At 41.5% G+C, this 24,424-nt stretch overlaps 1 protein-coding gene across 7 annotated transcripts in view; it reads right to left on the reverse strand.

Annotated features, from left to right (window-relative positions):
- Positions 1-5,872: 5,872 nt before the first annotated feature.
- Positions 5,873-24,424, reverse strand: part of CTNND1 (catenin delta 1) — a 48,646-nt gene continuing 30,094 nt past the window's right edge. For 5 of the 7 annotated variants that reach the window (XM_060104586.1, XM_060104583.1, XM_060104580.1 and 2 more), the window contains 14 exons: positions 20,986-21,449; positions 19,495-19,678; positions 18,512-18,629; positions 17,897-18,050; positions 17,472-17,489; positions 16,956-17,024; positions 15,979-16,106; positions 15,726-15,876; positions 14,756-14,948; positions 14,287-14,401; positions 13,504-13,591; positions 9,707-9,769; positions 8,825-8,928; positions 5,873-8,045 (listed from right to left, as the gene is read on the reverse strand). In XM_060104586.1, the coding sequence (XP_059960569.1) occupies positions 8,034-8,045; positions 8,825-8,928; positions 9,707-9,769; positions 13,504-13,591; positions 14,287-14,401; positions 14,756-14,948; positions 15,726-15,876; positions 15,979-16,106; positions 16,956-17,024; positions 17,472-17,489; positions 17,897-18,050; positions 18,512-18,629; positions 19,495-19,678; positions 20,986-21,449 (1,861 nt within the window). In that variant the 3' untranslated portion in view covers positions 5,873-8,033. The remainder of the gene's footprint in view (positions 8,046-8,824; positions 8,929-9,706; positions 9,770-13,503; positions 13,592-14,286; positions 14,402-14,755; positions 14,949-15,725; positions 15,877-15,978; positions 16,107-16,955; positions 17,025-17,471; positions 17,490-17,896; positions 18,051-18,511; positions 18,630-19,494; positions 19,679-20,985; positions 21,450-24,424) is intronic. The other 2 variants (XM_060104584.1, XM_060104585.1) reach the window with 2 other exon arrangements.

The raw sequence follows: 24,424 nt of genomic DNA on the forward strand, positions 1-24,424 counted from the left end.
ACCCAGCAAATAATTTGTATTTAAATTTTAACTTTGCTTTAATGGAAACTATCTTGGACCTGTTATCTCTGCCCCCTCCTACACTTCACTCACTGTTCTTTTTCTGCACACACTATGTCCCAGTTCTGTGATATACAGGTAGGCTCCTCACCACTTCCTATAACTGGTACCCTGGGAGCTTAGATTGTTCTGTCAGAGGTAGTACCAGATCTGATCCCCCCATCCTCCTCTTGCCTTCTTCCCTCTCTACTTGTTTGAAGGTGATATGCTCTGTTCTCTAGTGGTTATTCTAGCTAATATGTACAGTTTCACAAAAGTCTTAAGTTAATCAGTACATTCACTTTCCTCCTGAATATAAGAACATGAAAATTAGTGTTCTAGTCACCCCAAGTTACATGTTATTGTTGTCCAGTATTTTAAGTCTAGCTCATATTTCCCTCCCACAAATTACAGTTTTTATACTTAATGCTTACCTACTCTTACCAACATTATTTACCAGTATCTTTGTTCAGTGTTCCTTCTTGAATCAGATTTTCCATTTAAGACCATTTTCCTTCTGCCTCAGGAATCCTGACTTACCTGCGGCAAACTCTGCTTGTCTGAAAATGTTTCTAATTAGCCCTCTTTCTTAAAAAAGTTTTACCAAGTGTCAATTTCCATGATAACTTCTTTTGTTAACGGGATGCAGCGAAAGAATTCCACTGTTTTCTGGCTTTCATTGTTGGTGCTGACAAGTCACCCATCTAGGCTGTTTTCTAATGTTTGTCTGCATTTTATCTCTAGCTGCTCAAGATAGAGAGCATTTTACCTCAATGTCTCTAGATATGAGTTGCTTTTTATCTTGCCTGGCGAACTCATTGGGATTCCTAAATCTGAGGTTTAGTGCCTTTCATCAAATCTGAAAATCTATCGGTGGTTACCTCCTTGGATATTGTCTCTTCCTATTGTCTCCTCCTGGAGCTCCAGATAACTTAGTACATTAGATCTTCTCATTCTCTTGTCCTCTACTGTCTGCTTCTCAACTTCTTTGCCATTTTCCATTCTTCCTTTCATTCTCTTTGGACTGCATTCTGTATAATTTCTTGAGATCTTCCAATTCACTAGAACCCCTTCAATTTCTCCAATCAATTTAATCTGAGTTTTTATTTCAAATTTGTATTTTTCATTTCTAATTCAGAAAGGCTTTTTTTTCCCAAAAAAATCTGCTGGGTTGTTTTTTGTCACCTCTTAGCTTCAAACTTGTATTAGCTCATTAATCAAAAAGTTATTTCATGAGTCTGTGTGACAATGCTATCATCTGAAGTATTTAAGGATCAGCTTCTGTGACTTTTTGGCCCCTTCTCCATTTGTGGCATCTTATTTCTTTGTGCATCTTAAAATTTTTAAGCAGGATTTGCTTTGGGAGTTTATATATAGGAATTGAGGCCTTCAAGGAATTGCATTTGCTTCTGGAAATCACCTGAAGGCATGACCAACTGTAAGCAGATAGAGTAGGGGGCCCAGAAAAGAACCAGATATAGCTTTCTGACATAAGAGAAACCATTTTAGGCCTAAGCTATTTTATCATCTAAGCCTGGCCACAATGCCTGCCCTTGAACAGGTCTCAGTAATAATGATCTTAAGGGAACAAAAGAACAAACTGTTACTGGGCAAGAGAAGTAACAACAGCAAGGCTAATAAATGAGTTGTAGAGACTCCCAGTTCTGTTTTCATGGTAAAGATTAGTCTGAAGCACTTTCTTGAGCTGTTTTTCAGAATTTAAACATCCCCTTGGGCACTCAACCACCAGATCAACTGGAATCTAAAGATGATGATGTTGACCTTTTCTCCCTTCAATCAACTAAAGCTTGTACTCGGTCAACCTTAGCCCCAATTCTATGGTGAATTCTGCTCAGCCCAAGCTCCTTCATGAATATGCATGTAGCCTTAGCTTAAAACTTCCCCCATTTTGCTGATCCAGAGAGACACTGCTTTGGGAAAGATCCCTGGTGTTCTCCTTACTTGTTGCAAGTAATAAATCTTTCTTTCTCCTGATCTTTGGCTCGGCTGTGTCTTTGGCTTGACACCCACCAAGAGGTGAGCCCAGTTTTTGGGTAATATCAAGGTTGAGACAAAAAATTCCTTGCTGCCCTCTTCCATAGAGTTTATTTCTTGTTCACCTTTACACTGAGGGTATCCTGGCTTTACTTGGAGTCACCTTTTGTTTCCCATACCCTGCATAGTCACTAAAATAGATGCTGAAAGCCTGCTGAGTTTGGCAAAAGCTGAGTAAAAGCTAGCTCTAGCAGTTGCTAACTTCCTACAATTCCAGTTTTCACTTCATTTTTGAAGATCTATGGATTCCTTACTTTTGTGCTTGTTCAGCAGTATGTTTTAAACTATTTTTTAAATAAATACATTTTACCCAGCATCTTGTTTCTGCTGAAAGTACTTTTCAGAGTATCCAATCCACCACAATGCCAAAAACCAGAAGTCTGAATTAGTTCCAACTATACACACTACACTCCCCCCACCCTTGATTCTAACAGACTGGGTTGTAAAGAGGCCCAGAGTGCAAAGTTTGCAAAAGCCCAATGCTAACTTTGCCTTAAGGATGGAGCAAAAAAGAATTGAAGACGAGAGCAATGTAAGTGCCTGGCACCTTACCGTGAATATCTCATATTTCTTTTTCTTTTCTTCAGGCACAAATGCTTTATGGCATTCAGACTATTTGTCCATTAGCACTACAAATACCTGGGCAAAGACAGCAAGATAGTAATCCCTTCTGTATCCTAAATAAAAGTGGAAGAACCTGTCCTTTTCAACAATAAAGATAGATATGTATACAGTGAGAAGCATAGCACTTTCTCCTCAGCTAAAAATAAAATAGCTAGTTGCCACATGCTTACAATAATATTTATGGCTCCTACAATTACACTAACAGGTATAATGCTCTTGATTCAATCCATTCATGGCTACATTTCATACTACATAAAAAGGGAAAAAATAGTCAGGATATAATACAGACCAAAATGACTATTTCCATTTATGCTTTCCCTATCTCATTTCCTCCAGCTTCCTCTCCATCCACGTCTGCCCCTAAATTCTGGGTGGATCAGCTGAAGAACTAACGTTTTAAGTGGTATAGACAACAGCAAAGTCAAGAGGTCATAGGTTGGAATTTCCCTGGCGGTCCAGTGGTTAAGACTCCGTGCTTCCACTGCAGGGTGGGAGGGTTCACTCCCTGGTCAGGGAATTAAGATCCCACATGCCGCGCACCACGGCCAAAAAAAAAAAAACTTCATAAATTTACATGAAAAAGAAATTTGCAGAGTTCCCTGGTGGCCTAGTGGTTAGGATTCCGGGCTTTCACTGCCATAGCCCAGCTTCAATCCCTGGGTGGGGAACTGAGATCCCACAGGGCACAGCAAAAAAAAGAAATTAGCTCCTACAATGTCGGGGGTGGGGGGCACATGCAGACGCGCGCTTTCTTGGCATAGGCTGTCCCTCAGGAGTGATTTAAATTTCCAGACACACCTCCTTGGCTTTGGCCAATGGGGCCACTTGCTTCCCAGCTGAGGTACCCTTTGTAGCCAGAAGTGACACTTTAGTTAGAACCATCGGCTCTAGGGAATTCTCTATTGCCCTAGAGGGCCCCATATCAAGGGCTAAGTTCACCTCTCATCAGCTTGGGCATTATGTAGATGACATGATTTACAAAAGAAGTTTCTCCTACCTACATGCTACATATCAGCCTGTCACTGCCATCTCAGATTCTACAGTAATCATTCATTCCTTTGAGATAAAGTGTTTCCTATATGAACACTCCTTTATTGTGGTTATCACCACACCCACCACGAAACTAGTATCACTGCCAGCGGAGCTGAAGCCAGTCATCCTGGATTCTAGTTTGAAGCTGAATTCTTAAGCAAGTCTTTAGTGTCTCAAGTTGCAATTAACTCACCACAGGCATTTGAATAACCTAGGTTACTTTAGATTTCAGATTCCTGAGTCCCACTTATTTAAGCAATTTTTGGAAACGCAGCATGGAAATCTGCATTTTTAACAAGCTTCCCAGGTAAGTCCTGTGTACTTGCTCAGATCTATAAGGCTGGGTGTAGTTCCTCTGTAACTCTATCTATGAAAATACCAAGATAAACCTTTACTATCCTGTACTTCAGATATAAACATAGACAAAATGAAAAATAACGATCTAGAATAACTGGTCCTTAGTTCTTCCTGGGTGAGATACTTCTAGTCTGTAACAAAGTGCATTAGTTCAGCAAGAAAGAACAAGTGGCCAAGTGAGGTCATAGCTCTGAGCTGTCAGAAAGTATGTCACAGCAAGACTCATTGCAGCTATTTCACAAACATGTTCACAAAAAAGGCTCTCACTGAGGCAGAAGAGTGGTTGAGCATAATCTATAACCGCCTCCAGGGAAAAAAAAAAAAAAAAAACTCAGGCTCTAAAGGATCAGGGAACAAATGGGCAAATCTTGACAAAATACACAGGATTCCTAAAGTTGGTATTAAGAGGTACCAAGAGCCTTCAAAAGCATGACTAAATCAGTGTCAAGAAACGAGATACAGGGACTTTACAGATCATTCTTTTTAACACCTTGTTTTAGTTACGGGCAGAAAAATGTTTTCAAAAGACCACAGATCTCAGCTGCATAGAATTCTCATGGATTGCATATGAGTAAGGGTCCATCTGTTTCATTCTCTAATCTAAACCTAACATACACAACAATGCCTGGCATATGGAAGATGCTGGGGAAATATTTATTGAATGAGATAAAACAAATGGACCAATCCAGAGAGAAGAGTAAGGTTTCTATGTAGCTCAATGCCAGTGCATAATAAAGAATATGACAGAAATAAAGGCTATTCACCAGTAGCCAGGTTTTTCTACATTAAAAAAAAAAAAAAATCTCAAGCAGGTCTACCAAACCTCTTTGTAAAGCAAACTCTAATAGCTTTTTGGCTCTGTGCTTTATCCTTCTAAAACTACAACTGTCAGACACAAATCAAGCTTTAAAAGGTTATCAGCTACAATGCTTAGATTTCCTGCTCTTACTAGCCCAAGAAAGTTTTCATACCCAAGACCTAGTTCAACAAAATTGAGACATGAGCATCAGCAGAAGCAGCTATATATTTTTAATCTAAAGACTGGGCACACAGAAAGCATTTTACATAAATTCTCGAGTCTTAATAATGTAACAGGAAATATGGGCCCCAGAGAAATAAGCCCCTTTCTGTAGGTCTTAATCCTTGGCCTCTACAGTAAAGACAACCCCTGGTAATCCAATGAGTATTTGCGACCCACCCACATATTACTTGGGAGGACACAGAGGAAGCTAGCTATAGGCCTGCCCCTTATCATCTTATTGAAAGACTGCAGATAGCCTGAGAAGCAACATCATGGCCTAGTGAGCCTTTTAATTCTACATATTCAGACTTATTAGGATGATAGCTGGAGCTGGTAGTTTCTAATCTTCTACCCATAAATGTTCAAGAGGGTCATGTATTGCAATGAGCTTGCAATGAGCTTTATTCAACGTTAGTTTTGTCAAATGTCACAAAAGATTCCCAGTGACTTATTAATTCTTTATACTTCGGTTTCCTATCTCTAAGTTAGCAATAAGCTTCCCGTGCTCTACTTAGCCACATTCAATTTTTAAGAATCTTCAGAGGAAAAATGTTTCATATATAATTAAAAAGAATGTTCCTTGTTAAAAGTAGGGATTGAGCTCAAAATAAATCAGTCCTGGTACAAAATCCCCTTCTAGTTGCTCTGCAGAGAAAAAGGACACTGATACATAAGGAAGTAACCAAGATGAAAAGGAGAGAAGAGATACAGCTTAAAGTGAAGAAATGACACAGACCCCCCACATACACACTTTAAAAACTTTATTTATATAAAAAAACTCATTTGTCTTTAAAAGCATTAACAAGAGAGAAAGAAAAACAGAAAAGGTATGGAGCAGAAGACATGCCCCTTAGTAGTGTTCGGTGGGAAGGTGGGATTTTTGGTTCTCTGAAATTGAACGTTTAGTGTTTTTATAAATGAAAAGGAAAAAACAAACAGTTAAAGGTCCCCAAAAGCCCATGGCTGTTCTATTACCCACACCCCACCGACAAAAAGAGCACCAGGAAAAGAGCAGAAGAAGACAAGAGAAACGAAGAGTGGAGCCACATCTGGATGGGGGCGATTTCCCCTGTGCAGTATGCTCTTAGGGTCACAGAGAGGAAAAGGCTCCTTTTTGCCAGAAAAGGAGTGGGACGAAATGTGAAGGGGAAAAGGGGTAAATAAGGAATTTTAATGCAGAGGGGAAGGGGGTGGTGGGTTGTGCACTTTTCTCCTACCCCAAAGCCTCAATATATAAAGGAAGGGGGAGGGAGGAGGATAAAGATTTCCAGTTGCATTAAACAGAGCTTTTAGATTAAGGGGAGGAGTAAAAGGCAAATAAGGGAAAGGGTTAAAAAAAAAAAAATCAACCGCATAGCAGCTGATTCCTCTAGCCCAACCTGCTAATATACACTAAACTAAAAGGAGGAGGTACAGGGGTGGTGGGGGGTCGGGGAGGGGGATATGGACACGACTTCCCTATAACCCCTTCAGAGACGACAGTCATTCTGGGCAGCTAAGGAGTAAGAGCCACACCACTCACTCCTCCCACCAATCTCATCTGGAGGTTCATCAGAACAGGATTTTTGCAAAATCCCAACATATACAGTTGAGAAAAACCTTCTGTGGCTAAAATTAGAGGCTATTCCAATTCCCAGTGGAGAGACTGAGGTTCTCTAGGTCACCTCTCCTCTTCTTTCTGCTATTTAGGGCCAAGAAGTAGGTAAGAAAGCAACAAAATATAATTTGCAAAATCATGAGAAATGAGACTGCAGAGGCAAAGAAAGGCACATGGAAGGGAAGGAGGAGATGCACCCCAGGCCAAAGGCACAAAGAAGAGGCAAAGCCAGGGGCAAACCCCACCTTTTTAAGGGTAAAGGGGGCGGGAGTATGTACATCAAGTCCTTTAGTCAGCCAACCAATCCAGGGAGGAAGCAGGGGAGGATGGGGCTATAAGGGTGAGAGAAAGGAGAAATAAGGGCAGGGGGAAGCCAGCTTTGTAGCTTCCTGCCAGTTTCAGACTAAATGATTCATGTACATTCCTACTAGCTCCTCCTAGAGGCTCTTCTCCTCCCCAGAAGACATCTTTCTGCTCCTTCTCACCCAAAAAGTCTTCCTTGACATATTCTCCTCTTTCTACAGCCTCTTGCAAATGGCCAGGCCAAGTCAGCAGACATTATCACAGGATGGGAGAGGAGGGTTAAGGACAGCCTCAGTAAGGGGCAGCAGCTGCAGCCCAGGGCTGGCATGAGGCTTGGAGAAGAGATGGAGTCTGTAGGTCCTTGATGGTCCCTGCCCTGGAGATGAGGAGGGCAAGGTTTCTTAATCTCCGCTCTAGGAAACCTTCACTTTCTCAAGGGCCCTTGCCAAGTTGTATGTGCCAATGTTGCCGGCCTTCTTTGCTTCAAAAATAGTCATTAGGAATAAAGGAAGAGCTCACGCCCTCCACTCTCCAAAAAAGTAAAGGTCCCTTCCTCACCAAGAGAAAAAAAATCTTGCTTAAGAATCATCGGTTTATCAGATTGCTGGACACTGCATATATAGCATATAACTTCCAATTCTTCCCACGGCTTCCAGTGAGGATTCCCACTCTCTCCCTCCCTCCACACAAGGCCAAGAGTTCCAGGGAGAGCTGGCAAAAAGAGCTAATCTGCAGCAGTTTCTCAAGATATGCATATAACTGAGTCAGGCTTCTTGGGAGTAATTGCAGGGGATCTGGAGGGGGGAGGAGGGACAATTAAGCTTCACTGAAAGAAGTTAGGGAGTTGATGGAAAGAAGGCAGCCACTTAGGGCTACAAGGGCAGGAGGCAGTGTGGCAGTGGGCACAACAGTCCAGCGAAGAAAGGGAAAAATCATCAGTCCATTTCACCACCAAAAAATAAAAGTACATATATTATAAGCCCGGATGTAGCGGAGAGAGTGGTGCTAAATCTTCTGCTGTAGGGAAAAAAGAGAAAGAGAGGTTAATAGGGTCGGGAATAAGGAGAACCAGAAGAGAGTTGAGCAAACCTGAAGGGAAGAAAAGTAGCACGTAAGGGAGAATCAGATCACCAGTGGCATGTCCCAGCCTCTTAAGAGGTGACAATCACAGAAGCAGCACACCCCCAAGCCCCGTGTGGCTGAGACTGATCAGATCAGCATGATTGGCAAACTGCTGGCACACAGAGACCTCCTTCTTCAAGGATGATCTTGGGGGTGGCTGAAGGACGTACCATGGGGGGAGTAAGACATTTGGTCCCCCTCATCATCCAAAACCAACACATCCACCTCTTCCTCCAGAGATTCCTGCCCCTCGTCCTGCTGTGAACACATGCAATGTGTTAGTATGAGAGTAAGGAAATAGGAACCTCATGAATGCGTGCCAGATCTAGGGAAAATCCCCAAATTTGTAAACTCAAACGAAACAAGGTAATAGTAAGTGAAGGGCAAGATATTCAAAAAAAGGCAGGAACAGAAAGAGAGTAATGTGAGAATAGATCAGTTGGCGTTAGTCACATAAGCAACACGTTTATAGCCTTCTTTCTCCCATCTCGACCATCACCAGAATAATGGCACAAGAAATCCCAACGTGAATCAAAACTCCTACTTCTTCCCTGAAAACCCCTACAAGAAAAGGTGCTGTCTTTCACTAAGTACATTTTTCCTATTTCACAGAACATGCAGGCTTCAAAACAGAACTAGCCTTAGAAGGACAATAGTATATAAAGAGAATTTACCATCAGGGGTGTTCCCTTCAATGGCTCCATTTCGCCTAGATCTCCGGATCGATCCAGTGTTCTATTGTGGTCTCCTCTCTCATTCAGTGTGGAATAGTTATTATCTAGTTTAAAAAAAAAAAAAAAAAAGAAGTACAAAGACATGATGTTCCCCTCTAGTGTAAAATACGTATTAAGCAGATAAATGTGATTTAGGCACCTATTTGGTAAAGCATTTGAGCTTTACCAAAGGCATTAAGGTCAGGTGGTCCTTGACATAAAAAAACTTACACCTAACTGGGAAGGTAAAATATATCATATATGATAATAAAGCTAAACTGAAGAGATCTATGAAGGGTACTGGAATTAGGAGAAGATAGTGAGGTGAGCTGCAATAGTTAGGAAGGACCTAACAAAGTAGACAGGAATTCAGCCAAGCCTTTGGGGATGAAGACCATTTACAAAGCAATTGGGAAGGACATTCCAATAGGAGGCATTACAAGAGCAAAATAAAAAAGTATAGAGTGAAGAGACAGGATAGCAAGTAGACTAGGTGGGCTCAAACAGAGTATATGGAGAGTAAGACAGAGTGAAGCGGGCGTCAGACTGTGAAAGGCTGTGAGTAACAGCTTAGGGACACACACTTGATTCTGTATTAATGGGGGAGGCATATGAAGATTTTTTTTTTTTTAACCTTTGAGCATTTGGAAATGTGGAAAAAGGTAGACAGATCAGGTTTTACTACATTTCCTTGAATCCTTCCAAATGGAATGTCCAGCCAGTGTTCTTCCAGGAAGGTAAATGGCGCGGGTGCTGGAAAGAGCTGCAGAGCCAGATAGTTCTCCTCATCCCATAGAACAATACGGATTACTCCACATCCCTAGGCAGGAATTAATCACCTACCTAATGATTTTGTGTTTGATCCCATACTGCTCATCTGAATTTCTTCCCGATCAGGTTTCTTATCTACAGGGAGTCAGAAAGTTATCCAGGTCAAAAACCAACTCTTCAAAGTCTAAACTCATAAAAATTGCTCTCTAGTCTGTCCTCCCTTCCCCCTCCCTCCCATCAAATTTTTACTAAGCACCCACCACAAGTGCCAGGCTCTAGACAAAGCCCTCATGGGACTTAAAGAGATCCCTTTCCTACAGACTCTTAACATAAGAAACGATTCACTCTAAGCCAGCAGGTTTCAAATTATTTGGTCTCAGGGCCCCTTTATATTCTTAGAAGTTATGAGGATCCAAAGAATGTTCACTGGTATAGATTACATGTATTAATAGCTACAGTGCTTTTAAATATATATTTCATTTAAAATATATTTTAAATATGTTTTCATTAAAAAAACAATAAACTTATTCCATTAACATAAATAATACTTTTAATTTTTGTAAAAAAAGCATTGTTTTACATTTTTGCACATATTTAAAGTTTGGTTTAAGAGAAGATAGCTAGGGCTTCCCTGGTGGCGCAGTGGTTGAGAGTCCGCCTGCCAACGCAGGGGACGGGGGTTCGTGCCCCGGTCCAGGAAGATCCCACGTGCTGCGGAGCGGCTAGGCCCATGAGCCACGGCTGCTGAGCCTGCACGTCCGGAGCCTGTGCTCCGCAACGAGAGAGGCCACAACAGTGAAGAGGTCCGCGTACCGCAAAAAAAAAAAAAAAAAAAAAAAAAGAGAGAGAAGATAGCTAGACTCCCATATCTGCCTCTGTATTCAATCCGTTGCGATGTTATTTTGGATGAACATAAATGACTCACTCTGCTGTACAGCAGAAACTGACACAGCATTGTAAATCAACTATACTCCAAAAAAAAAAAAGAATAAAAATGATTTAAAATGTTTTTTTCTTACAAGTAAAAAAAAAAAAAATCAAACTGATTCTTATTTAGTAGCATCACAGTGGATGGTGTACCAAATTGTTCAAGATGGCTTTATAAAATGTACACACTTATTAAAAAAAATAAAAAGCATTGTTTTACATTTTTGCACATCTTTAAAGAGAAGATCTAGATTCCCATATCTGCCTCTGTATTCAATCCACTGTGATGTTATTTTGGATGAATTATATAAAGAAAATCCAGCATCACACAGATAAGAAGTTGGAAAAGGGAGGAGAACTTTATTAGCCTTTTCAGATAATTGTGGATATTCTTTGATAGTATACTAATACTCAACAAGTAGAGTTTCTTTAAGGTTAGTGCAATAAGGAATCTGATTCCAAACTAATGCTCTCTTCATAGCCTGTTAAATTAATATCTATTGGTCTGTCTTACACTTTGAATGGATCAGTGATTTTGAATGGATACATGATTTTGAAAATCATGCACTGGTCACTGGAAAATACTAGTTCACAGAGTTATGCAGATTTTCTAAACGTTAACACATTTCATGATATAATATCAAAAAAATCACATTCATTAACATCGCCACTGACTTCATTTAAAAGTATATTAACTATTGGGATGTTACCAGGCTCACAGTGACAGATACAAGTCTTCCAAAATTAAAATTTTCGGGCTTCCCTGGTGGTGCAGTGGTTGAGAATCTGCCTGCCAATGCAGGCAACACGGGTTCAAGCCCTGGTCTGGGAAGATCCCACATGCTGCAGAGCAACTAGGCCCGTGAGCCACAACTACTGAGCCTGCGCGTCTGGAGCCTGTGCTCCGCAACAAGGGTGGCCACGATAGTGAGAGGCCCGCACACCGTGATGAAGAGTGGCCTCTGCTTGCCGCAACTAGAGAAAGCCCTCACACAGAAACGAAGACGCAACACAGACAAAAATAAATAAATAAATAGATAAATTTTAAAAATAAATAATAAAAATAAAATTTTCACTTGAAAATTCAGGCAAGTACTGTCAGGTATTTTCCCTCAAACTGACAAGCTCACTGCATTCATTTTCAAGAAAATGTCTGCTATTTTTTTAAGTAAAAATAGTATTCCAAAAAAAAAAAGTGGTTAGTGTACCTAGTAACTCCAACAATAGCACAAGTGCTTTTCCTCAAGATAACCATCATGCTTTGGTATGCTGCAGGGTGCTTTATGAGTACCCCCTATATCATCAACACAGGATATTAAAAAGCTGTGTACTCAAGAGCAGAAACAATAAAATTAATATTGTTACAGTTCCATCAAGTACATTCTTAAGTGAAATTGGCTCCTTTTTTCCCCCCTACCCTCCCGAAACTGGCCCTTCTTGTAACTGCAAGTACGTGGCAACGAAGACTACAACAACTAGTTTGGTTTGGGGTCATTGCCCTGGTTTACACTCAGCCTCCAGCAATAAAGCACCACCGCTGCTTCTGCACCATCAGCACCAATGTCAACAGATTTGGTGATCCTCAGACTACACTGTAAGAACCCTGACTGAGGCAAAACCCAAGTGTCATTAACATAATAAGGGTTATAATAAGCACTTAATATATGATTTGTCTTTTGAAGAAAAATGTATTTGCTCACATGGCAGTGTTTAAAAGATATAGAATAGGAGTTGTTATCTCTGGATAACAGAAATAAGTGACTTTTTTTGTTGTCATTTTTCTGGTTTGTCTGTATTTTCTAATTTTTCAACAGTAAACACATACTACTTGGTATTATATGAAAATTTAAAAGGGAAAAATAATCATTTTGCAATATACAGATCTTCCTCGGACTTACAATGGGGTTACATCCTGATAAACCTATCATAAGTTGAAAATGCATTTTAATACACCTAACCCACCAATCATAGCTTAGCCCAGCCTACCTTAAACATGCTCACAATACTTACATCAGCCTACAGTTGGACAAAATCATCTAACACAAAGCCTACTTTATAATAAAGTGTTGAATATCTCATAATATAATGTATTGAATACTGTACTAAAAGTGAAAAACAGAATAGTTGTAAGTGTATCGGCTGTCCACCCTCATGACTGCATGGCTAACTGGGAGCTGCAGCCGGTGCCGCTGCTGCCCAGTGTGAGACACTGTCCCACCACGTTATCGCTAGCCAGGGAAAAGAGCAAAACTCAGAATTAGAAATACAGTTTCTACTGATTGCACATCACTTTTGCACCACCACAAAGTCGAAAAATTATAAGCCAAACCATCAGGAACTATCTATATACATATGTCAAATCATTATGTTGTACATCTTAAATTTATACAATGTTATATGCCAAGTATATCTTAAATAGAGAAAACAGAGTAGGGTTCACTCCCTGGTCATTTTAAGTCCACAAGCAAAGATGGGGGAATCACACGCAGGATAACTGCCTGTCTTATTTTCTTTTTTTTTTTTTCTTTTTTTTTTTTTTTTGCTGTACGCGGGCCTCTCACTGTTGTGGCCTCTCCCGTTGCGGAGCACAGGCTCCGGACGCGCAGGCTCCGCGGCCATGGCTCACGGGCCCAGCCGCTCCGCGGCATGTGGGATCTTCCTGGACCGGGGCACGAACCCATGTCCCCTGCATCGGCAGGAGGACTCTCAACCACTGCGCCACCAGGGAAGCCGGCCTGTCTTATTTTCTAATGCTCAGGTCTACCAGCTTCTGGGTTATAATCCTGAGGTGAAGTATTACTCTTCTACCACCAAAAGACAATCTCATTCAGAAATAAATATATATCCTATTTCATTAGATGGTAACCCATCTAATGAAAGAATAGCAGAAGAATAGCAGAAGTGGAATAAAAGCAGAGGGGTATGTCCCCTGGTTACTGTACCTGATTTCTGGTTCCGGTCAATGAGAGGGAGAGTGCTATCATCATATGAATGACTGCTCTGGCTTCGAGAAGCATTGTTTAGATTCACCTGGAGGCAAACAAAACACAATAATGTCACAGAGTACTGAATTCACCCTTATCTTATTCCTTAATGGGCTCAGATTTTTAGTTCCTTGTTCCCGAATACAATTCTTACCAAAAGGTAACTCGGTAAGGGTTAAATAAATACCTATATAGTGAAACAAAACTAGGATATTAGGCTTCTATTTGTGTTCTGAACAGATTAGAAAGGTATCAAACACTCACGCTATCAAGGAGATACAGTCTCAGAAAATGACAGTTCAGAAAATGGCAAACGCCTTCAAAGGGCTAAGGCAGATTCGGAGAAAAGTCAAAAAGGCCAACATCCTTCATTACCACTGGCATTTACACTATGCTGTGACACAGAGGAAGACCAGAGCTATTGCAGCAGCCAATGAACTACAGGCACCATTTTGGGGGAAAAGTTAATAAATGATTTCTTTATACACAGAGACTTGAGGCAAAAGTAGACTCAGGGGAAGTTCCCTGGTGGCCTAGTGGTTAGGATTCAGCGTTTTCACTGCGGAGGCCCAGGTTCAATCCCTGGTTGGGGAACCATCCCACATGCCGCCAAAATACAAAAGAAAAAAACCAAAAAAGTAGGCTCAGTGTGACAGTGAAATAGAAGAACCAAAGAAAAAAGCATTACCTGAGACCAAGGGGAAAAAAAGGTGAAAGTCTCAGTCCCAAGAGTTATTCTACCTGAAAGTCTGACTTCTTCCATCCTTCTTTTTCCAGTGGCTTCCGCAGTTCCTTATATCCCCAGATTGTCTGTAATACAAGCGCTGCTGCTCGAACTTCTTTTTCTGAGCGGTTCCTTTTGAGGAAATTAACACCAGATGGAAAATGGATGTAAGACGAGGGAAGAAGCTGAAAACTTGTACTCTCTAATATAATGTAACGTAAGAATATAAATCCCAAAACGGGCAAGATCAAGTATTCACCAAGTCCCATATTTTAACTCAAACAGTGACACAAAGAAATGTTTGATGTGACAGTCTTATCAATTTATGGATCAACATTAAGACAGAAAAAAGAGCAATACCTCTTCATACTTGCCATGTAAATAAGGGGAAATAACCTTAAAAAGCAAAAGGGGAAAGCCCCTTCCCAGCAACCCCTCTCTCATATTCAAATTTTTCCAGTTGTAATTTTTAAGTGTTAATCTCACCCTGATTTGTTGATCAAAACCAGCTTCTCAATACCCTGTGTTTCTCGAAGCTTTTTGGCAGCCTCCAAGTTCTCAGCAATAACTTCATTGATGGTATTCAAAACAGAGACCACAGTGTCCTCAGAGAAATTCTGGGAAGAGCTCTGTTGCCCTCCTGGCAGATTCTTGACCAAGTTAGGAATAGCATGTTTACCTATAGCGGTAAGACAGGAGGAATGTGTGCAGGGAGAACAAGCTGAGTCAGATTATTGGGAGCCTAACACTACACTTAATCGCACTGCTCATATCAAGCATAGATACCATCCATATGAATCAACTTCATTCTGCCGTAGCATTATCATTTCAAAAGAGCAAAGGACCTGGAATAGCCATGGATATATTGTCCTTCCTATTCTTTTATTTATTCTCTCTTTCAGTCACATTAAAACAATCTGAATACTTTATATCAAATATGCTACACAGTCCATTCAGATAGTCTAATGAAAATAGTACACTGAATACTATACTACTGAATATTATACTACTATTATAGTTTAATAGAACAGTCATTGTGAATTAAAAAAAAAAAAAACTGGGCTCTGTCACTTATGAGCTATATTAACTCTGGACAAATTACTTAACTTCCCTGACCCTCAGTTTCCTTATTCTAATAAAATTTTTTTTTTAATTTTAAAAAAAGGACCCTTGTAAAGTGGTGACGTTTAAATGAGAATATACAGACATGCTTAACAATCCTTAGTAACAAAGTACATGCTCAATAGATAGATATTATTATTCTATTTTTGAAGAGTCAGCACCTCTTGTCTTTCCAAGAACCATTAAACTATAACCTTCTCCAACCCCCAGATTCACAAACTACGGAGGACTAGGATTCTCCCTCAGCCCTTTCAACAAATAAATTATTTAGCACCTGCTGGATTAAAGGTGCTGTACTAGATGCGAAGGTAACGGTTAACATCCAGCTTCTCACCAATTAATTCTTTGTTGCGAGCATCCACAGCCAGATTTCTCAGTGCTCCAGAGGCAGCTTTCACGACCCGCTCATGTTCATTGGTCAGGAGGTCAGCAATGGCAGAAAGAGCCTTCTCTTGACGCAGAGCTGAGCGGATATATCGACCATACTACAGGTAGCACATGGAAAGAAGGAGAACAGATTACAAATGGTAGCAAACTAGTTAGCTAAGTCCTCCCATCTCCAAATCCATTTTGTAAAAGGTACTCACCGTCCAGCGCCCAGCACACAAGTTCTGGATGGCCCCGGCTGAGGCTTCTAGGATGGCAGGATTCTTGCTCTCCTTGAGGAGTGAGATGTATATCCGAACCACCTCTGGCTGAAATAGAAGTTCATAGCCTGCACAAGAAAGGACAAGAAAGCAGAGGATGCTTATCAGTACCTACAAACCAGGCTCTGGCTGGCTGAACTCCAGTGTTCGTACTCTGGATTAATGGGTTTATGCTCCTATACCAGTAGACTCTCTAAACCCTCCCACCCACTCAACAGCAAACTCAAGAGATCTGACTACTACCTCTGATGTAGTCAGATGTAGCCTTAAGAAGGTAGCCTTAAGAATACATCAACCATGGCAAGAGCAAAACAGGTATCAACTCATATGCAACTCCTGTCTCTCCCTCCTCCCAGCCTCTTCTCTCCCACAGTTTACTTTGACGTTGCTTGGCACGCAAGGGATTCATTTACTCACCGATAGCACTCAGAGTTAAAGATTCCTCATCTCAAATGAATTCATTTCTCACTTAACTGAGTCATTCTGCCCACCTGAACTATGATTAAGTGAAAGGGGCTCAAATTTAATAACATCTGAATTTTTATACCCACGGAGAGCTGTGAATTTTGGACTCACCATATTGATGACTATAAAGATCCAAACTGTGATAAAGAGACTTCTTATAACAAGTAAAGTTTGAGTCCCAAGAACTAGTGGCTACTTAGGGTACTTAAGTTTCTGGTCTAGACTACCATCAGGTCCTTATCCTCAAGTAATCTGAAGAGTTGCCATAACAACAAGTCCTTTGAAAGTTACTGTTATTAGTTTCCAAATACTTTTGTCATCACTTCAAATCCTTAAGTCAGAGAAGACAGAACGGTGAACGTACTGTGTAGCCTACTGTTAGGCTGCCAAACACCTACCTGTGGACGATGTTTATGAGATCTATGGAGCCTGAGAAGAAAAAGATAACTCACCTCGAGCAGGACTAGTTCTTTTAGGGAAATCCACTGTATCATTTGTTGGATCCTCTGTGGGTTTTTTCCCTTTGGAAATTAAAAAAAGGGGGAAGGGGTAAAAAGTTTAAGAAAGGGAAGAGTCCACCCAGTATATTTTTTTATTCTTCAGTCAAAATCTTTGGATCAGAGATGCATCAAGAGGGGGCATAAAACAAGAAAACAGACAAACAAACAAAAAACCAGGATCCCCAGCTTGTCCCAGATACAAGAACAGAAAACAGGCAGCATATGGGTAAGATAAGGATAACCACTACTGCTGCTGCTGTCCTGAGTTCTGATAACTGGGGCTGCTGTCCAGAAATAGCATGCCATGAGCCATTAGCTCAGAAGAGCTAAACTTGTTTCAGTGGCCATCCTCAACTGAATTTTCCTACATGCATCCACAGGGAAGGGTTAGGCAAAGAAATACCAGGGACGCTAAAACGAAAACATGCAAATTAGAAGTAGGTAAGCGCCTTAAAAGATTCCACTCACCTCTGGAGAACCACTCTTCTTCCAGTGCATCACCCAAGGTGGAAAGTAGAGAAGAGAAATGAAGGAAGAAAAATGCGGCAGAGAGATGTCAACAGGATCATGGGAAAATAAGCAGGAGAGCAGAGAGGAAAAGAAAAACACAGGAAACACAAAGGAGGAATGGGGGAGAAGGCCCCAGATTAGTTGAGTTCTCGGCCGTCACTGCCCAATTACTGACACCAATACCACCACCAACACCAACACCACCGCCACCGTCACCACCATGAAGCACACGACACAGGGGAAGCAGCAGCAGAGCAAAAAGACATCCTTGACTAGGCTGATTCCTGTACTGCTCGGCAAGTATTTTGTACCTAAAGCTAAAAGTGTTCCTTCCTCTCCCCATCCTTACATTAAAGAGCAAGGAACAAGGAACCAAGACTCACCTTTGCCCTTCTTGGCCCCAAAGCAACTGGCAGCATGTGGCCCAGTACTGTTGGCAACATTGGGAGGTGCCTCTTGGTAACGTTCTGCTTGTGGGATTTCTCGGTGAACTTGATACGACAAGTTCCGAAGGAGGCAAACACAGTTCTCCACAAGCTTGGGATCACAAAATACAAGGTTCAATGAGAGAAGAAGAACGACTATAGTGATTTCCTAGCAAGTACAGGTTTCCGTGATTCACGTATTAAAATACTGATCCTCAAAAGCACAGTCCAATTCATCATCTCTCACAATACCTCAAGTGCCCACGCTTCTCAAAATTCTTGTAGCCCCAGGCTAACAGAAGGTTTCTGCTACCATTTGGTGTGTTAACACAAAACTCAGGCTCACTCTGACTTTTTTCCTAATTAGAAAAAAATGCAAGTATGGCTAAACAGCTTTAAAATATATAGGTGAAGGAAATTCTAAAGAAAACAGTTTTCGTCTATGGTGAACGCCCACTTTAAGGAGCAGGGGCTGGTATAGGTATCGAATGTTATTTGAAAGCCTGAGATGACAGGTCTGCACTATGGGTACCTCATGGTTGTTGTGAATGGAATTTTCACCCATTAACCTACCTTGCTGTCCGAATCTTTCTGTCCAATCTCAGCCTGAACGATGAAAATGAGAGCATCCACCAAACCATCACATTCCCGAAGTTTCCGGCGAGCTTCACTCCTCTCCGAGCTGACATTCCTGAGGGAAAAAGGAGAGGCTTCAAGATGACTAAAATCTAGAAACCCTCTCTTAATATCCTTAAAATCTACAAGCCTCCTTAATATCTTTTCTTTTCACTGTAACAAATAACGAGTACCTATTATAAGGAAGGCACTGGAGTTGACAGAAAGTTGAATAAAACAGTTCCTGCTTTCAGGACATTTATAACCAGGCCAGGGAAGGGGGGGTGTATAAATAAAGTATACCAACAACAATAATTTGAGACAGAACAGATACTTCTTGTTTGGAAGTACACGTGAAGAATACGGGCAGAGCACTTAGGGGTATATCCCAAAGAGAGAAAGAATACACTGCACAGTTACAGGGTATTAGAAGAAGAAATCAGGAAAATTTACACGAAATAAAAGCACTTGAGTTTAGCTTCAAAAGGTAAATAAGCAGAGAAAAGGCACTGCAGACAGAGGAAGAGCTCTTCCTCACTCTATCCTTCTAGCAGTTTGTACTCCATTTGTTGCATTTATCGCAGCCTGACTTGAAATACAAATAACTGAGGGCAAGAACACAGGTACACACAAGCCTAGGACTAGGCGACTGCCTTACGTGCAGTAGGTATTGAACAAATGTTTACCAAATTATAGGAACAAAGTCAAAGAGGCACAGAAGTGAGGAAGATATGCGGTTTACTTGCCGTTCCCCACATAAGGCGTATATGGTATGCAAGGGGGTAGTGACAAAGGTAGGAAAACAGGTTGAAGTCATAGTACGCAATACAAATAGGAATGGAGGCTGAATGACAGGCTAAGGAGTTTAAACTTTTTTTTAAAAGCAATTTAAGTTAGTCTTCAAAAATTCAATCTTCGTACTCTCGGAACCCTTCTGTTACCTAAGGCAGCCAGCTGTGTTGGTGAGCACAGACTCCCACTCAATATGGCGCGGCTTACAATCTTCATTAGGTTCCCGCTCCCAGCCAGAATGCGGGATGATCACTTCATCTGTCAAGGCATGCAGTGCATGGTCCACAATCTCCATTTTGATTGAGTCATGGGATGAGAGATTCCACAGGGTTCCTGGCAGAGACAACTCATCAGATAGCTCTCCAGCACCCAAGACGGTATGTCTGAAGAATGCCAAAGAGAATCCCCTATTCCAACATTTCTCAGTCTTCCCCAATGACCAAATACCTTGTAATGATATTCAAGCTTTAGTCTGTGACCCACAATAATATGTTGTACATTATGGCTCAATACAAACATACATACCATGAGGTAAGGTTTCATAAAACAATACTTATTATAAGCCATACCCTCTAGGCTATCTACACCCACTTCTCAATCCCAGCACCACCGACATTTTGGGCCAGATAATTCTTTGTTGTGGGGAGCTGTCCTGCCCGACATTAAATGTTTAGTGTATGTCCAGCGTTTACTCTTTTTTTTTTTTGAGGTATGCGGGCCTCTCACTGCTGTGGCGTCTCCCGTTGCGGAGCACAGGCTCCGGACGCGCAGGCTCAGCGGCCATGGTTCACAGGCCCAGCCGCTCCGCGGCATGTGGGATCTTCCCAGACCGGGGTACGAACCCGTGTCCCCTGCATCGGCAGGCGGACTCTCAACCACTGCGCCACCAGGGAAGCCCGACTCATTTGATGTTAAGAGCACTCCCTCCCAACCTCCCCAAGTTATGACAACCAGAAATACCGCCAGACATTGCAAATGTCCTCTGGGGGGCAAGATCACCCCCAGTTGAGAACTAATGATCTATGCTATTTCTTTGTCTTTCTTTCTTTCTCTTGGAACGCTGATTGTGATCCACAAAGTTGTGTTCAATACACACTAATGGAGTATGACCCACAATCTGAAAAACCACTCTTCTAAAGCAAGGACCACAAGCACAAATGCCTAGACATGCCAGGCAGGTGAGTCAGGACAAGCAGATATTTAAAAGAAATTACAAGAATATGGGTTAAGTGCCAACTGACACTCAGCTTCAATTCTGGGGAGACAACTTCCTAGGTGGTGGCAGTTGGTCAGAGACAACATGTTGGAAATTATTGCGAACTGCAGAGCACATGCCCCAATCAGCTCAGACCAACTACTGCCAGGCAGCAAAATAGATCCATTGCTACCAGTTCCTGCACGTTTAAAATAGAAGGCAAGAATCTGGAATTTTAAGTGAAATCTTCTGCATTTAAAACATTAGCAAACAATGCTTTAAAATTTGGAAAACCTTGCATGATCCAAATCTGTGAGATGGATTTGACCCAAAGGCCACAACCTTTAATCAAAAGTCAAAGGACTAGAAATCCTTCTAGCTCTCAATGTCTCTAAGGGATAATAGTGACCCTAACCTAGCAGTTTCCCTTGGGCCTAGAACTCACCAGTAATAACTTCAGTGAGGTCCATATCACGAGCCTTTCGGAGTAATCGCACAAGGGCAGGAACACCATCACAGTTTTTTATAGCAATCTTGTTATCCTGGTCACGCCCAAAAGAGATATTCTTGAGAGCTCCACAGGCTCCAAGGTGCACTTCTTTTTTGGGGTGGTCTAACAACCCCACCAGTACTGGGATACCCTTGAGCTTCCGAACGTCAGTCTTCACCTTGTCATTGCGGTAGCACAAGTGTTGCAGGTATGCAGCTGCATTGGACTTAACAGCATCTAAACGGAATCCTAGCATGGCTATCACCTCTGGCAGCTCTGGCTGTCTCCAGTTTGGGGGTGGAGGCCCTCCCTTGCGCAGGCTATCCAAGCTTGCTAAACTTCCCCGTTCGTGCTGGGCCAAAGGAGCCCAATAGTACTGGTCTGATGGCACCTCCTCACCGATCATGTCTTCATAGCTCCTGCAGTGTTGGAAGAAGCAAAAAGAAAAAAGGAATACATTAAGTTGTTAAGCCTGGTTTCTTGGAGGGCTCCCATTACCCCTCATCTTCAAGGAATGAGTAACCCCAGCTCTAGTACACTAGATCTTATCTCTCCTTTGCATAAAAAATATACCGATCAATTTTTCTTAATGAGATAAGACAATAATCTTAAATGTATCTGCAATTAGATTAAAACTGCCATTTTTTTCTGTGAATTTTACTAGCTTGGAGGAGCAACAAGCATTCGGATAGTTAATCACAAAAAAGAACCAAATCCTGACTGCTTAGCGTTTGAATGATACCAGACACCTATTAAACTTCTCCAGATAGAGATTGAAATAAACCTTCAGACAGCAGAGTTAATGAAACCACCTGACTTGGTACCACAGAAATTAGCGAACAATGTCTGAGAACAGCTCTCATAAGGCCTTAGGCTAAAGGGAAAATAAGGCATTTACACACAGGAAAGAGTTGGTGGAATAAGACCCTTAAACACATTTCACATTTAAGTCTCTCCTTACCCTATTTTGGAAATTATTTAAAAAGAGATGAGAGAGTAACAGCAGTAAAGGATGTCTTAATACCTCATGTGAGGACTTGGCTTTGGTATTGATGAGGTATAAGCTTGAACATTAGTTTTTTTGTTTTGTTTTGTTTTGGGGTTTTTTTTGCAGTATGCGGGCCTCTAGTTGCTGTGGCCTCTCCCGTTGCGGAGCACAGGCTCCGGACGCGCAGGCTCAGCGGCCATGGCTCACGGGCCCAGCCGCTCCACGGCATGTGGGATCCTCCCGGACCGGGGCACGAACCCGTGGCGGACTCTCAACCACTGCGCCACCAGGGAAGCCCTTGAACATTAGTTTGCACTAGTTCATCCCAAGGTCATCTCTGCTACTCAACAAATGTGTTTGAGACATAATTTCTAGTCTCCAATTTCTAAAGACAATACTTCCAATTCTGTCAAAATAGACTACTGACCACCGTCACATTTGGGATACCCGGTCACTATGAACAGGAATAGACAGAGCAATTGACGGTAAAGAAGAACATCTAACCAGAGATGTCACGTCCTATGTCAGTACTGCCAACAACCACTAGAGGGGGAGTCTGTCACACTATTATTTATTCATAACCACCAGGAAGGAAGAGACCCATTATCAGTGAGCTCATCTCACTCTGTGGCTCCCACAGGAGAGAGGAGAATCCATTGTGTGGAACTCTCCAAATAAGCCCGTCGTTTGTCCCGCAAAACCACGCCCACTGTCACCAAACCCTCAAGGTTATTAGCCTGAGCAGAGGGCCTGCCTCATAGCTGTCAACATCAACCACTCAAAAGTGATTTAAATGGACAAAGCAGTTAGTAAAAAAATCACTACTTTTTAATATCAGTGAAACAAAATAAGCAGGTTATATAGCTGAGTTTTAAAAGTAGGCAACTAAACAGCATATTAAGTAAGATTCCATTTCAGTAGGGAAAAAATAAAGTCAGAGTGTGTTTACATGTATAAGAAAAAGAACTCAAAGGAAAAGCATCAAAACGTTAACAGTAGTTCTTTATCAATGGATGGTGTGCTTATCTAGTTTTGTAGTGATGATGTTTTTACCTTTATTATTTTAATATAAGCAATTACAAAACAATTACCATAAGGAAGATTTAGGTCACTCAAGTTATTTTTAGGGGTGGATCATGACATTCTTTCCTTTGTCTTACAAATAACAAAGCTGTGCCCAGAAAGATTAAATGACTTGCTTAAGGCTACATAGCTAGTGGCAAAGGCACAACTAGAACGAAGGTCTTCTGGTTCAGTGCTTTTTCTACAAATCATTCTGCCTTACTGTTTTCATTTGACCTTGTATTACTCTCCTAGCCCCAGAACAGGAAGCAGCAGATGTTCTTGCTAGTCAAGCAGGTTTCCAAGTCCAGTGTCACCCTGGAATAAACCCAAGAACCAAGCCCTACCCTCTTTCTTTATGTCAATTGCCATAGCAAGGGACAACAGAGAATGACCTGGCCACCAGCAACCACCTAGATCCAATCCCTCTACTAATGAGGAAGTCAGAAAAAGCAGACTTGTCAACAAAGAGAAGAAGCCAACACCCTAGGCAGACTCCTTTGGTGATAGCTGTTATCTACCACTGCTCCAAGTTGCACCAACTAAGGCCTGATGTGCCCCCTCACCCCCACCCCAGGAATAAAAGATGAGTCACATGGGAGTTGGATTTGCTGTCCAAGACACCTGAGAGGTGAGTGACTCAGGCTTAGATAATGAGGCCTCTACCCCTGGGCCCAGCCCAGTCTACTGTTCACCAAAGCTACCTAATATGAGTAAAATGAGCACCAAGGCATTTGTTTTAGAAAGTCATGACCTCATACAGAAATTCAGCAACAGCTGTTAGGATATCCTTACCATTAAGACATCCATAAATCTTCTCCCTTAATTCTTATCATTTCTCTTTGCCTGGAAAACACAGTCTCTGATTTATTCTAAAGCAGAATTGGCAGCCCATGGGCCAAACCTGTTTTTTGTACAGTCCCAAAACTTAACTAAGAATGGTTTTTATATTTTTAAAAGGTTGTAAAAAGAAGAACAACGGCCTACAACAAAAACGATATACTGTTTGCAAAGTCTAAATTAGTTTTGTTTGGTCCTTTACAGAAAAGGTTTGCCAACTCGCGTTCTAAAGCATTTTTTCAAGGCAAACCATCTACCAGTCCAAACATCAATTACTACCTTTTCCACATCACCAAAGAATCCCCAGGGATAAACAGTAAAGTCAGAATCAGTGACCTTTCAGAGTGTCAATAATGTACCACCCTCTAAGGAAGCCACCCCCATATTTCAGTTTACAATCAAAAGTAAGAACCTAAGCACAAAGTGTCAGGGTTTTTGTGAGATCAAGGTTTGTTTTTACTTGAGATTTAAACCATCACAGCGAAGGTTCTTATATATACCCTT

This window comes from Mesoplodon densirostris, chromosome 7 (genome assembly GCF_025265405.1).
Source record: "Mesoplodon densirostris isolate mMesDen1 chromosome 7, mMesDen1 primary haplotype, whole genome shotgun sequence".
NCBI classification, from domain to species: domain Eukaryota; kingdom Metazoa; phylum Chordata; class Mammalia; order Artiodactyla; family Ziphiidae; genus Mesoplodon; species Mesoplodon densirostris.